Below are 12,382 nucleotides of genomic sequence, written 5' to 3'. Positions count from 1 at the left end.
ATTTAATTGTACGCATTTTTGTCCTATAATTAGACGGGTTCCGAAAAAAATATCACAGTTGTACCATCGCACCCCTCTTCACGGACGCCCCCTCGTTATAAGGGACAGGTTTTGTTGTCCCGGGGAAATGTCCTCATATTGTCTTTACATTTAACCCGCGTACTATGGACTCCTTTAACACGGACAGAGGATACCTTTATTCTTCTTCGGTGAACTGATTCTCATAAGCTTACTTCGTCAACATGGGCTCACCTCTGCTGTGCACTGTAATATCCTTTATTTTTGTTTTAATGTAGGTAACATTACGTCCGTGTTTACAACACTGACGAAAAATCATTCTTTAAAATATCTTCTGTTCTTTGAATGGCTCTTGAACAAATCCTTCCGTTCCTTGACTAAGTAACCTTCACAAGAAAATGAAAAGAGACTTTTTGAACATTTAAACTGCAAATGTTAACCTTAACTAGCTAAAAGGCTCTTGAACAATTCGTCCAATTCCTGGACTACTTAGCCATAACAAAAACGAAAAGCGACACTGACAAAATTTAACTTGAAAACGTCAACCTTAACCTTAAGCACCTAAAAAACTATTCATTAAAATATACTATGCCAATTGAAGGGTTTTTTCAACAATTCTTTTTGTTTCTGGACTACCTATTAACCTAAACATGATTCCAGTTTCTGTTCCAGTTTCTACCCCTCCGGCCTCATTCTATATTTTTCGCGCTTGCTTTCCTTTTTGCTCCTTCCTGCTATAATGACTTATTTAAGGGGTGAAACTGCCCAGATTGGGCTGTTTTAGGAATTTTATTCTGATACTTACCCACGAGTTTCTAGGCTCCACCTCTTTCATAGAGTTCACACGGAATTCTTCCCCGGGAATGGAGCACTGACCAAAAGCCGGCCAGTAGGCCGGTTGTAGTATTGTTGACAATACCATGCAAATACGTTATAAATATATATAGGCAGCTGAATGACATTTCGACAGAAGATAAATACCAGACAACATTAATCAGCATACTTTTGAGGAAACTGCCGTCTTGTACCAATCCGTTGGCTTTTCACAGAGTATTGAACTCAATTTGTGCTGCTTTTCAGTCCGATCGGAAAATAGCGGTTGCGAATCAAGCGTAACCTCTTATTACGCATTTTAGTACAACTGATAGACTGACCGTCATGTCAACCACCCCCACCCACCCCACTTGGGTATACCCCTATGAAGACTGTCATCAAATAAAAGAACAATGATTCACATGAGTTAAACGGGTTTTTTTTATAGAAACACAAATAACATGAATTGTTTTATTCGTTGGAAAGCCACCAGCAGAGTTATCAACAGTTTATGTGGCATACGTTGATCGTTACAAAAGTGCCCTAATTCTCGTTGCAAATATCCATCACTCCTTCTCGCCAACGGAAAAAACATTTGGTAACTCAAGTGCTGTGGAATAAAAGCTTTTTTCTCAATAAATAACTCAGACACATAACGTTTATTCAAGGGCTTTAGGTAATCATGAATTTGTTATCATTCAAAATTAGTACAATAGGGCACTTATGTCACCCGGCAAAGTCTCTTCCCTTCAAACTTCCAAAATTTCCCCGAAAAAAATTTTTCTCTAAGTTTTTTTGTGTGCCACAATTAGGAAAAACAATGTTGTTTTCATATAAACTGTTTTAAACCTCAATCGCTACAAGTTAGGTGAGAATTTGACTTTAGAGCAGCAAAGTTAAGTTTTAAAATGTTGAAAGGTTTCGAAGGGAGCTCTTGTCTATGACAAAACATACAATCTTACTAAATTTTTTTGGGCTGTGAATTGCTCCCAAAATATTTAGTTGTGGAAAGTGAGTGAATGCCCAAAATATGCTAATCGAGTCGGATATCTATCTTATCATTGAAAATTTGAGTTGAAATGCAATTAAAAAGTACTTTCCACGGAGTAGGGAAATTTTGTAACCTTTGAAATATTTAAAAATTTGTAAAAAATTGTTTTTGATACGGTTGACCGCAAGATTCTGACAGAGTGTTGTAGATTCTGCATAAAAGCGTTTGAAATACTCAGGACGATGTGATCATGTTATTTACGCAAGATATCCGAAAGAGACTTGAAGTTACCAAAAATGCCCTATTTTCAATCTGCAGAGAGAGAGAGAGAGAGAGAGAGAGAGAGAGAGAGAGAGAGAGAGAGAGAGAGAGAGAGAGAGAGAGAGAGAGAGAGGGGGGGGGGGGCAGAGAGATTGAGAGAAGAAGGATAAAACAAGGAGAACAAGAAAACGAGAAAAAGGAGATACGGAAAAGAAAGTAATAGAATAGTTGGGTTCTTCCTTTGCCCATCGGCTTTTTTTTACTTTCCTCTTCCTCTTTCATCCCTCACATCATCCTTCCCATTCTCTCTTTCTCGATTCTTTCCATCTTTCCATTTTCACCCGTCCTCCTCTTGCTCCACTCTTTAATCTAAGTAGGGCCGTACCGTCCCCCCAGGGTGAAGCGGAAGGGCGGATACAACGGGGGGGGGGGGGGGTTGGAGGGTACGGCTGCTATCCACTCTTTCAGGAGCCCGTTATCCGGACTCCTCCATCTTCCATACTTACCCTTTAAGTCAACCCTGTCCCGTGTCTTTTTATCTTCAGAAGCACCCCCCACGGGGTTTTTCGCGGGCGCTTACATAATGGCCAATCATAAGAGAGCTGTGGTCCTCAATTGTTCACGTCACATGCAGGCCGCACGAAAGTATTTCAATAATTGCGAAAAGCGCGGAAAGTTTATCATTTTTTTAGGGTGTTATGCGAACGTCAGCGTGTTTTCGCGGGATTAAAGAACCCCCCACATATCTCAGTTCTAAAAATAAAAAGATACGGGACAGGGTTGACTCAAGGGTGAAATTAGTATGGAGGCTCCGGATAATGGGCTCCTGGGTAATGGGCTCCTGACTCTTTCCATTAATTGTAATTTCTCCGCTTTTAACCTTCTCCCCTCACAAACTTGAATAAAGGGCTGTAAAAAATTAAGGAAGAGAAATAACTAAAAGGCGATTTGGTTTACCTTATACTTTTCTTTACGATTTCCCACAATCAAAAAATAACTAACCCTTTAACCCCTATGAGTGATTAACATTTAATTTCTCGCTACATAATCACTACTGAAGCAAACATTGAGAATACGGGAAATGACCACCCACTCAAGAAACTCTTGATTGCTGAACACATTTTAAGTTAGCGCATGTTTTGACTGTGCCTGCATACAAAGCCCTGCTAAATGGTCCACTGCTGTATCAGAGCCTTTAATCTGAAGACAGAAAAAAGGATGGTGGTTATTTGATCTTTTTAAGTACATTAAAGCAGTCATGAACTGAGCAGTGTTCGGTGTAAATTGTAAATTAAGAGAGGAAAGGGAAACCTTTCTTATCTCAGCGGCCTCCGGCCAAAAGTGATTTCCTAAAAAGATGCTTCAAACGGCCCATGAAGGCTAAAATATATCACAAATGCGTCTATTTAATTTAACTCTATTGAAATATTCACACCGAGATGTAATTTACATATGCAATTTTCAGAGCTTTACTCATAACCCTTATAGATTTTGTTCGTCTCATGTCAGCAATTATTAACCACGAACACATAGCGTGGTCTGACTGTGGTTGACAGTTTAGTCCAAAGGCCAACACACAGGTAGGCGGACACGGTTTTCAGCTCACACATCACGTGGAAAACTAGTTCCTTTCTCCTACACTTTTTGGTTTTGTTTAGTTCACATAGAACTTTTTCTTTTCTAACTCGACGTATCACGTTTCAGTAAACCTATCACAGATGATCATATGGCCTTGTTATTTAGGTTTCGACTCTAAAGATCGCAATGATCAGGAAGCAACAGAACAGAGAACTTTATAACGCCTGGCATGAAGTTTGGCACGTTTCTTTGGTTTACATACTGTACGTGTCAAAACTAAACCACAATTGATATAAACGTAACTGCCAAGAGATGACATTTTAGGTGTATTGGTCAGGAACTGGTTAAAAATAATCACAAAGTCTAGCACGTTTCTGTGGTAGGAAAAACTTTACGTGTCTGAATTCATGTTTAACCATAGACAGACCACACTGTGTGTTTGGTTGATGATTGTTAACACGAGACGAACAAAATCTATGAGGATGGTGAATAAAAGTACTTTGGTTAAAAGCAATTTCGTAAAAAAAGATGCTTCAAACGGCCCATGTAGCGAAAAAAATACCACTAATAAATTGATTAGTATTTCATTTCACTTTATTGAGATATTCAGTCTGAGATATAATTTAGATATGCAATTTTCAGAGCTTCATTAATAACCACCATAAATTTTGTTCGTCTCATGTCAACAATAATCAACCGCGAACACATAACGTGGTCTACCCGTGGTTTAACAAAAGCACAATCAACATCAGGTTCAAAGTTTGTAACGTGAGAATGTGCTGCTCTTTTAGTCTTTTACTCGCATCACCAAATTGAAGAAAAACAAACGGAACACGCGAAGTGTCTATCTTACAACCGTCCTTTAAGAGGCAGCTTTTTCAGCTTAGCTTGTAATTGAGAGAAATTGAAGAGGAGCATCTGATGTCCCACTTGAAATGAAAAATGATTAACTATGATGGATCAAAATCTGTGGAAACTTCCTCAAACGCATGCGCCGGTATCTTAACTTGTAGAAATACCTAGAGCTATAATTTGGCGTATAAATACTAATGTAGAACGAAGGCTACTGCTAACTCAAGACTTGGACCTTCTACAAACTAGTTGTTATAATTTTAATAGGGTCTGATAGTGTTACTCTACACTAAGACTGAAATGCTTGTCAAATATTTAAAAAAGTAAACAAAAGTTTCCACGTTTTGCTGCCTATTTAATCCTCAGCGATTAAATAAACGTGCTGGACGTCATCTCGAGCTGTTGTTCATCAGGTCTGCGACTGGCACATATCAACAAACGTTGAATCTAAACTGTATTCATTTAGGAAATTCACATACGTGACCCGGATCGTTTTAAATTTGTGGTTTTGTAAGATCCGGAAATTATCGCGGAACGTGCAACTTAAAGATGTTTCTTATGTAACAGCGGAGAATAAATGAGGAAAAATAATGGAAGCATAGAAATGATGTGAAGTTTGAGTGAAAGATTTCAAAGGGAATTTTGCAGAAAGAAATATTTATTTACTCTTTATCGATCGTGCTTGTTAAAGTGGCAATCCCACGACCCAAGAGGACGACCAGTGGCCTACATCCACTCGTCTTGTTTGCATTTGTTTGGACAAGAAGCAGTTTATGACTGCAACCACAGGATTTTGCTTTCGTGGAAACAAATCAGCTGAAAAACCCAAGCGGAAAGCTCACGTAAGATGCAATCGCAGCGAAGTATTTGCTTCACCTTGTTCGCTTTAGACTGAACAAGTACTATACCGAACTCGAACAAGAACTTTCAACTATTGGAAAAACCCTAGAATGAGAGAGTAAACAAAATAACATTATATCCTTGAAACATCAATGCAGCTCTTTAGTTTAGCAGACCTTCCGCCATCAAACCGGAGATTAGAGATGAACCAAATATAAATAAAAGGTTGAAAAATGAAACTATTAAGCCTCTTTTCCATATGATCGCCTGTATGTTCATCTATATAAGACCCTTGAGTCAGTGATCGTTTGACGTGGTTCAGGGGGCGATTATTTAAAGAGGACGGGAGGGGGCGAGGTTGAGCGTTCACCTTACAACAAGACTCAACAAAGGACCGTCGATTTTGCATTGTTAGTTCCTGAACATATCATTATTAGACCCAAAGAATGAAGGATCAAAATCTTTTTTAGGTTTTTTATGTGACAGCGAGAAGCGTGCTTTTCTGCAACTTCTCAATCTTTGGTTAGGGCAAAGCCGAACGCACAATGACATGCTGATAAAAAGTGATAATGAAGCAGGAGCTTTGTTTTCTTCTGTCATTATTTAGATAGTTTGTGTACATCTTCAACTACACGTATGCACACGATTTTAACATCAGACCACAATATTTCTTCCTAAAATGCTTAAACTACAGGCCAAAGCAAGAAACAGTGATCGTGACTATAATGTTGTATCCAGTAAAGACCATGATGCTGAGGTCTGTCACGTTTTTTTTAAGTCAGACAGACAACAAAGCGTGCTCTACCCCTTGAGCTGATATTGTATGATAGAGCAGTTTTTTTGAATAATAATTACGAGATCAATGGGCTCTCATTCATGTGTGGTGTTAATTTGGCTCTAATGATGATTTCGTTGACAAGCACGTATTCAAACGTATCTCCTGTTGCGTGAGCCCTATCCTTGAGTTAAATGAATTCTGAAAGTTTAACAAAGCTCGCTTTCTTAGCTTCAAGTGCGATTTAGAGAGAACAATGTATACTCAGGACTAAAAAAAATATCACCGTTTTCAAGGGTTCTTATCGCCTTGTGTATGAGTGCGGTTTTCCGCAAACACCTCTGTGGTTAAAGTAAAGTTGGTTTTTTTCTCCTTTACAACCAATCTTTTTTTCTTCTTTTTCTTATGTTTTGCTGGTGAAACTGAAACTGAAAAATCAACATATGATAAAAACAATTTTCCTTCCCTGGCTTTAACACATGAAAAGCGTGAAAGATCGTCTAGATGGTGGAAATTGAGAATAGACTTCAGCGAGCTCAAGGATTATGAATTTCAATTTCTGTTTTGGATCTTCTAGTTTGTATGCATCTAAAGTTACTGACGAATACTTTTTCAGTCCAATAAAATTATCCACCAAAAAGAGACCTTTCGAAGAGTGATGTTTCTCTCAATGGAATTGCTCAATCTAGGAGCTCATAATGGGCTCCTGGGAATTCTCATTTTCTTTCCTTTACTAGTTTTAAGAAGAGAAGACTTTTAACACCAGCAATTTTCTATTTTTAAGACAAAAATTAAGCTGATAAATGAATGCATATGTGTAGGCCATGAGCACGAGTTCCACACCCCTACATGTGACTGTCTACGATGAAAAAGCCGGCCGGCACTTTGTCACGGATAAGTTTTCGCGATTTACAAGCAATCAAAATGCATGGCGACAAAATTATTTCCCAGTCTTATAAGAACATTCTGACTCGAATTGGTTCGTTTGATCTTTGATCAAGGTGAGAGCTGGAAAACTTTGTAATTACAGTTTTTAGCTGGTGTCGCTGTGTACGTGCCGAGAGTACGTGACTGCTGCCAAGTTTAGGTACTATACATAATTATGCGATTTCATCGAAGACAAAAGAAACTCAGACAAAATTGACATCACTAAGAAAAGCACTGTTTGTCTCGAAAGAAGCAGTGAAAATCTGCCATAGCTCTAGCCGCCAAAATTAGAAACAACGTTGTGCTAGTTTTAGCAGAGAACTTTGCATAAACAGGAACATCAACTACCAAGACAAGTCATATGAACATCATCTTAAACACGTGTAGATTTTACACAATCGACCAATTTAGATCCTTGATTTCATTCAAGTGAGTATCTTACCTTGACATCTGATCGCTTAAATGCAGATTCAAAACCATAGCCCTCATCGATTGCTTTTCTTCCCTAAATTTTCATGTCGCCCTACTGTTTTTGATCGGAAATGTAGTGTCCAGTCTCTCGCTCTGTCCCTCTTAAGCCTGTGTTATTTTTAACTTGTCTTTTCCGTTTAATGTTTGGTGCTCATTTCGTAAAGTTTGTTACCTCTTTCATGCTCTTAACTTCATAGAAATAACGAAATTAGCTCGAGAAAAAAACGTAAATGTCATCCACAAGACATGTGATCTACTACACTAACCATGAGACCCCTACCAGTCGAAACAGCCACAATGAGTAATACATCACAATCAAGTTCTCGGATTACAATACTGGAAAAATACGTTATGTGAAGAGATCTTTTCGTATTAGGCGAGATGCCGACAAAACCATGTCTAAAGCTTGTTATCTTCGTTTGTCTAAAAAAGTACATTACAGAGACAAAGAACGACTAAAAAGTTGCTAGGAGGCAATTCACAAGGGATAGAATTTGTTCTACAATATCCATCCTGTGAACATCACATGACATCTTATCACTGACACTCAGAGGGGCCTGTTTAAGCATAACTGTTTGAAAAACAGTATGTACTCTATGAAATATTGCAAGTAAAAACCAAGTAAAACTGAAAATTTTAACATAAAAACAGGTTTCCTTAGCCTTTTGTTTGGATGCTTGTTTTTTCAGCCGGCGCGGTACTCTGTTTTCAAGAGCCGTAGGAGCTATTTTAAACACCGGCTTTATTCAAAGATCTGTTGTGCATTGTTTTGCTCCTTTAGCGGAAGGAACACACCTCCAACGTAAGCCAATCAAATCCAACCTACTTAAGTTGTTTACGACTGTCGCCGCATTGAAATATTTCCTATAGCTAAAAAATCACCCTAAAATGATGTATTTCCTAAACATTTATTCGAATTCATTCACACTGTCTCTGAAATATCTTCATATTGCCGAAAAATAGGCCGAAAATTATTGGGACATGACTAGAATAAATTATCAGTGTGTCTGGGTCATTACAATTTATTCAAATGTCATATCAAACCACGATTGATTGACGGAAAACAAAGACGATAATATTGCGAGGTATTTAAAGCAACCAATCAGCGATCGTATTACATGTTAAAGGGCAGAGGCCTCACAGGACAAAAGTTAGGATTCGAGATAAACAACTCCGGCGACAATTTGTATTATTATTATTGTATTAACAAGATGAAGCAAATGGAAATTTCACGTAAATCATTCTCCAAAAGTGCTCTCAAAGTTGATAATTTTGATGTTCTTGCACAGACAAGTCATTTCACATCGCATTTTCAACTTTCACCTCTCGCACGATTCTTTCGGCACGTGCAGTCGAAGCCGCATGGTTTATTGGCCAAGCGCCAAGTAAGCGATCACGCGAATGAGCGGAACGAACCCGGTAGCGGCCTCTTCCCCGCATTTCTGAGGAGTTGGTTTAACCTATTAATTTCACAATAAAATTCGTCCAAAACTAGAGTAGTAAGTGGTTAAAAAAATATAATTTTCGCTTCGCCTGATAACACACATTCAATGAAGGACTACATAAGCTGTTATCAAACCCACATCTCAAATTTATTGGAAATGCTTTCTTTCCACCCTCCAGACATTTCGTTTATACATATAATATAATAAAGTTTAGTTCGGTGCCAATACATTACCATGTTAGACACAAGATTACAAATGTTTTCTCTAGAGTATGTTATGTCCAAAAGCTGAACGAGTCGTAAAATATTTTTGCACCATGCACTAATCTTCGTCGAATTTTTTTAAATCAATGCCAAACGACCGAATCTCCTCTCTTTCCTCGCAGAAGATGTGTAGCACCTATCGACTGCGATTATAAAAATATAACGATTTTAATAAAATATTCAATCTTTATACACGTTTTCCATTCATTTTATGACACGCTAACCGTGTGCTACGAACAAGCTATAAATATATATATCTGCATGGTGAAGTGAATTATGAAAGTTTGCTCAGTTCTCTAGTCTGCAAATCGTACGCAAGCCTTTTTCCATCTGCATTGTGTACACCAAAGATGTCTGTTCTCCATTCCGTACACCTTTCGGCATTTTTTGCTCTCTCCGCGTACCTTGCGATGCGTGTGAAGATGGGAATTGTGCTGTACCCTGGATGGGCTGGTCTTGCCGCTGCTCGCCTTCGACGGAGGTAGGTAGGTCGAGAGACTTGTGATTGCCGAAGCATCCCAATTGAAGCGCGGATGTTGTGGCGAGCCGCATCCACTTGGTGATACTTCAGCGCCTGGTTCGGTCCACGGGTTCTTCACCATGTCGAAATGAGACTGAGTTGGTGTTGGTGACAGTGCAAGCGGTGTTGGGAAAACATGATCGTTCATGTAGTCGTCTTCTTCTAAGTCTATTTCGTTGAAGTAGAAGTCTTCTTCCCCGTCACTGTAACCTTCCTCAGTCGAACGTTTAGGCCTGAAACGCACAGAAAAAAGATAAGATAAACAGGAAAACTCTAAGATATTAAAACATTCCTCAGCTAAATTTGGCAAAGATAAAACGTCTGTAACGTCGCTTATAAATCAATGCCGAGGTATTCAGCTATTTGCTGACAGGACAGAACCGATTTCATAATTCAAAATTGAAAAACCGGGGCCATTGTAAATTGAAGTTGTTTTATTTGTGCATTAAGTTGAAAATACAATCTTCAAAAGCAGGCTAAAGATACCCATAATTAATACCGTTTCAGTTCACTCCTAACAGACATAACGTGATGTGGAGGCGAAAAAGAAAACGTATTACAAGTAAAATATTAAAGACACATCCATCCAAAGCGTGTAAAATAACAAAGCGTACCCGAGATGGATTGTTCGAACATGTCTGATAATTCCGGGGGCGGTAGAGAGGGTTTTCCCGCATCGCGGCCACGTACATTTGTACAATGTCTTCACGCTTGAACTCGAAGAGGTAGAAGTCTAAAAACGAAATGGAAATAAATAAGAAAATATGTAATGTTTTTTCCTTAAATACTGGCAATTACAACTACATAGACGACATTGGATGCTAAAAAACAGGAGTCAATACGAGAACCGAGAATTGACGGAACAAATATAGAACAAACAGCAACACGAGACGGATTCACCGTTGCGTGATTTAACGCACACCTTAGATTTTGCAACTCCACACAGAATCAACAGAAACCCCCTAAAAATACATTTCTCAACTTGAATTGAGAGAATCACAGTTTCAGTCAGCTTGTCCAAGGGAGTAGAAGTATAATCTAGATGCTGATGCAATCTTTTACGCCAGATCGGCAAAACCGCCAAATTAGGAGGGACTTCTGCTCAACTTCTTTTTCATTTTCAGTTGGCCCAAAAATTTCCCTACCTTTCTTTTGCGGGTGTTTTCTTGTTTTTGAATATCGACTCCGATTCCTTCGTCAACCGGAGAGGGTGGACCACTAAAGAAGAAGTTCGAGTCATTCGGGTGCACCGGCGAGGACGAACGGAGCGGTGAATTTCCCGGGCTCGAAAATGTGGCCATCTCGGATCCTGAGTCAGGAGTTGGAGGAAAACTAAGAAACATTTCGTCCGCTGAAAGTAGGAAAGAGAAACAAACTTACCACGAATAGAATCAGGCAAAAATTGGTGTGATCACTGCCGTAAAGCGGAGAAAAAGGACCGTATCGAGGAAAAACGGCTTTATGTGCCGATTGGCAAATATGTTCCGATCGCTTACGATCGATGGTACAATGAATCAAATAATTACTGGAAGCAGAAACTGCACACTTACTTTGATCCGCTTCTTTGAAAACCGGCGAGATTGACAGAGCAGTAAGAACAAGTGCAGCCATTTCTTCACTTCTGGTAACGTTTTCTTGTCGGTTGGTGCATCCACTGAAAAAAAAAAACGGCTTTAATCGATGGACGTGAATAACGAGCTAAGCCTTACGAATTTTAAACAAAGGAATATCACAGGACGTCGTTCTGAGAATCTTAGAAGTAGAAATAAAACTCCCTCCCATTAACCTAAACGTTTCCAAGAAGTAAACGAGGTACTCGAATACGAAAAAGCACCATGTGAGAGTAAATGTTCGGATTTTCCTTGTGGAGTTACAACTTACTCGTAAGAGTGTATTCCATGTGCTCTCATCTTGCAGGGTACCGGGCTCGATACGAATGAACTTGTACCGTTGCTACCTTTGAGTTCCATAGGCACTGAGGAATACCGTTGCCCTTTCATCAGATGAATCTCACTCGGTCTCACAGCGACAATTGTTTCGTGTTGGTCCAAAATTTGAACCAAAACTTCGTTGAACTCTGAACGAATCTTAAGTACACGGGCCCCAACTTCGCGACTCTTGTACGTGATGTAAACATGTTGACCAGTTTTTAACGAGGAAGCTCCGATGCTTTTGAATCCTGGTCCCACAATTTCTCCTTCATCCACTTCAGCAATGTAGTCGTCTTCAAACAGAATGGTGTAAGTGTTTTCGCCCGTAGGTTTGCTTTTGACCGCCTCAATTATCCCGGAATAGTAGAATCCATCTTTCCAAGGAGCGCAGACACGAACTCCAAGAAGCGAATTTTTCGGTCGCCTTCTCGACAGCAGCATAATTTTCTCCCTATCTTCCGTGAAGTGATTCGCCTTATTTTGATCAGAACTTAAATAATTTCGCCCGAAAAGTCGAAATCGGTAAACACTTATCCGAATTAGACACTCGCCGAACGAAAATGCTTTGTTGTTGTTTTTACGGAGGACTTTTGGGGGGCGGATGATGGGAGTATACCGGCTTCCAATCGATTGGAAAACTTGATTTGTCAATTTTCCCAACCAAATACTATGCAATCTTTCATTGGTTGTATAAATT

The 12,382-nt window shown here is 39.2% G+C and overlaps 1 protein-coding gene and 2 long non-coding RNA genes across 3 annotated transcripts; 2 read left to right on the top strand and 1 right to left on the bottom strand.

Moving 5' to 3' along the window:
• Positions 1-3,289: 3,289 nt before the first annotated feature.
• LOC149052900 (uncharacterized) lies at positions 3,290-5,592 on the top strand. Its single transcript, XR_016186967.1, has 2 exons — positions 3,290-3,663; positions 3,788-5,592. It is a non-coding gene; the product is annotated as an uncharacterized LOC149052900 (long non-coding RNA).
• A 1,686-nt stretch (positions 5,593-7,278) lies between these two features.
• LOC149052899 (uncharacterized) lies at positions 7,279-7,947 on the top strand. The gene is made up of 2 exons (XR_016186968.1): positions 7,279-7,484; positions 7,724-7,947. It is a non-coding gene; the product is annotated as an uncharacterized LOC149052899 (long non-coding RNA).
• Positions 7,948-9,094: 1,147 nt separating this feature from the next.
• Positions 9,095-12,247, bottom strand: LOC113677377 (zinc finger protein 395). Its single transcript, XM_027194196.2, has 5 exons — positions 11,636-12,247; positions 11,305-11,408; positions 10,900-11,105; positions 10,369-10,487; positions 9,095-9,987 (listed from the first exon to the last, which is right to left on the bottom strand). Exons 1-5 carry the CDS (start codon positions 12,124-12,126, stop codon positions 9,531-9,533), a joined length of 1,377 nt encoding a protein of 458 aa, XP_027049997.2. The 5' UTR covers positions 12,127-12,247; the 3' UTR covers positions 9,095-9,530.
• Positions 12,248-12,382: the final 135 nt, after the last annotated feature.

Source organism: Pocillopora damicornis, chromosome 1 (assembly GCF_964200805.1).
Source record: "Pocillopora damicornis chromosome 1, jaPocDami1.2, whole genome shotgun sequence".
NCBI classification, from domain to species: Eukaryota; Metazoa; Cnidaria; class Anthozoa; order Scleractinia; family Pocilloporidae; genus Pocillopora; species Pocillopora damicornis.
Note: the sequence above shows the minus strand (reverse complement) of the source record. Positions and strands in the feature narration are given on the sequence as shown.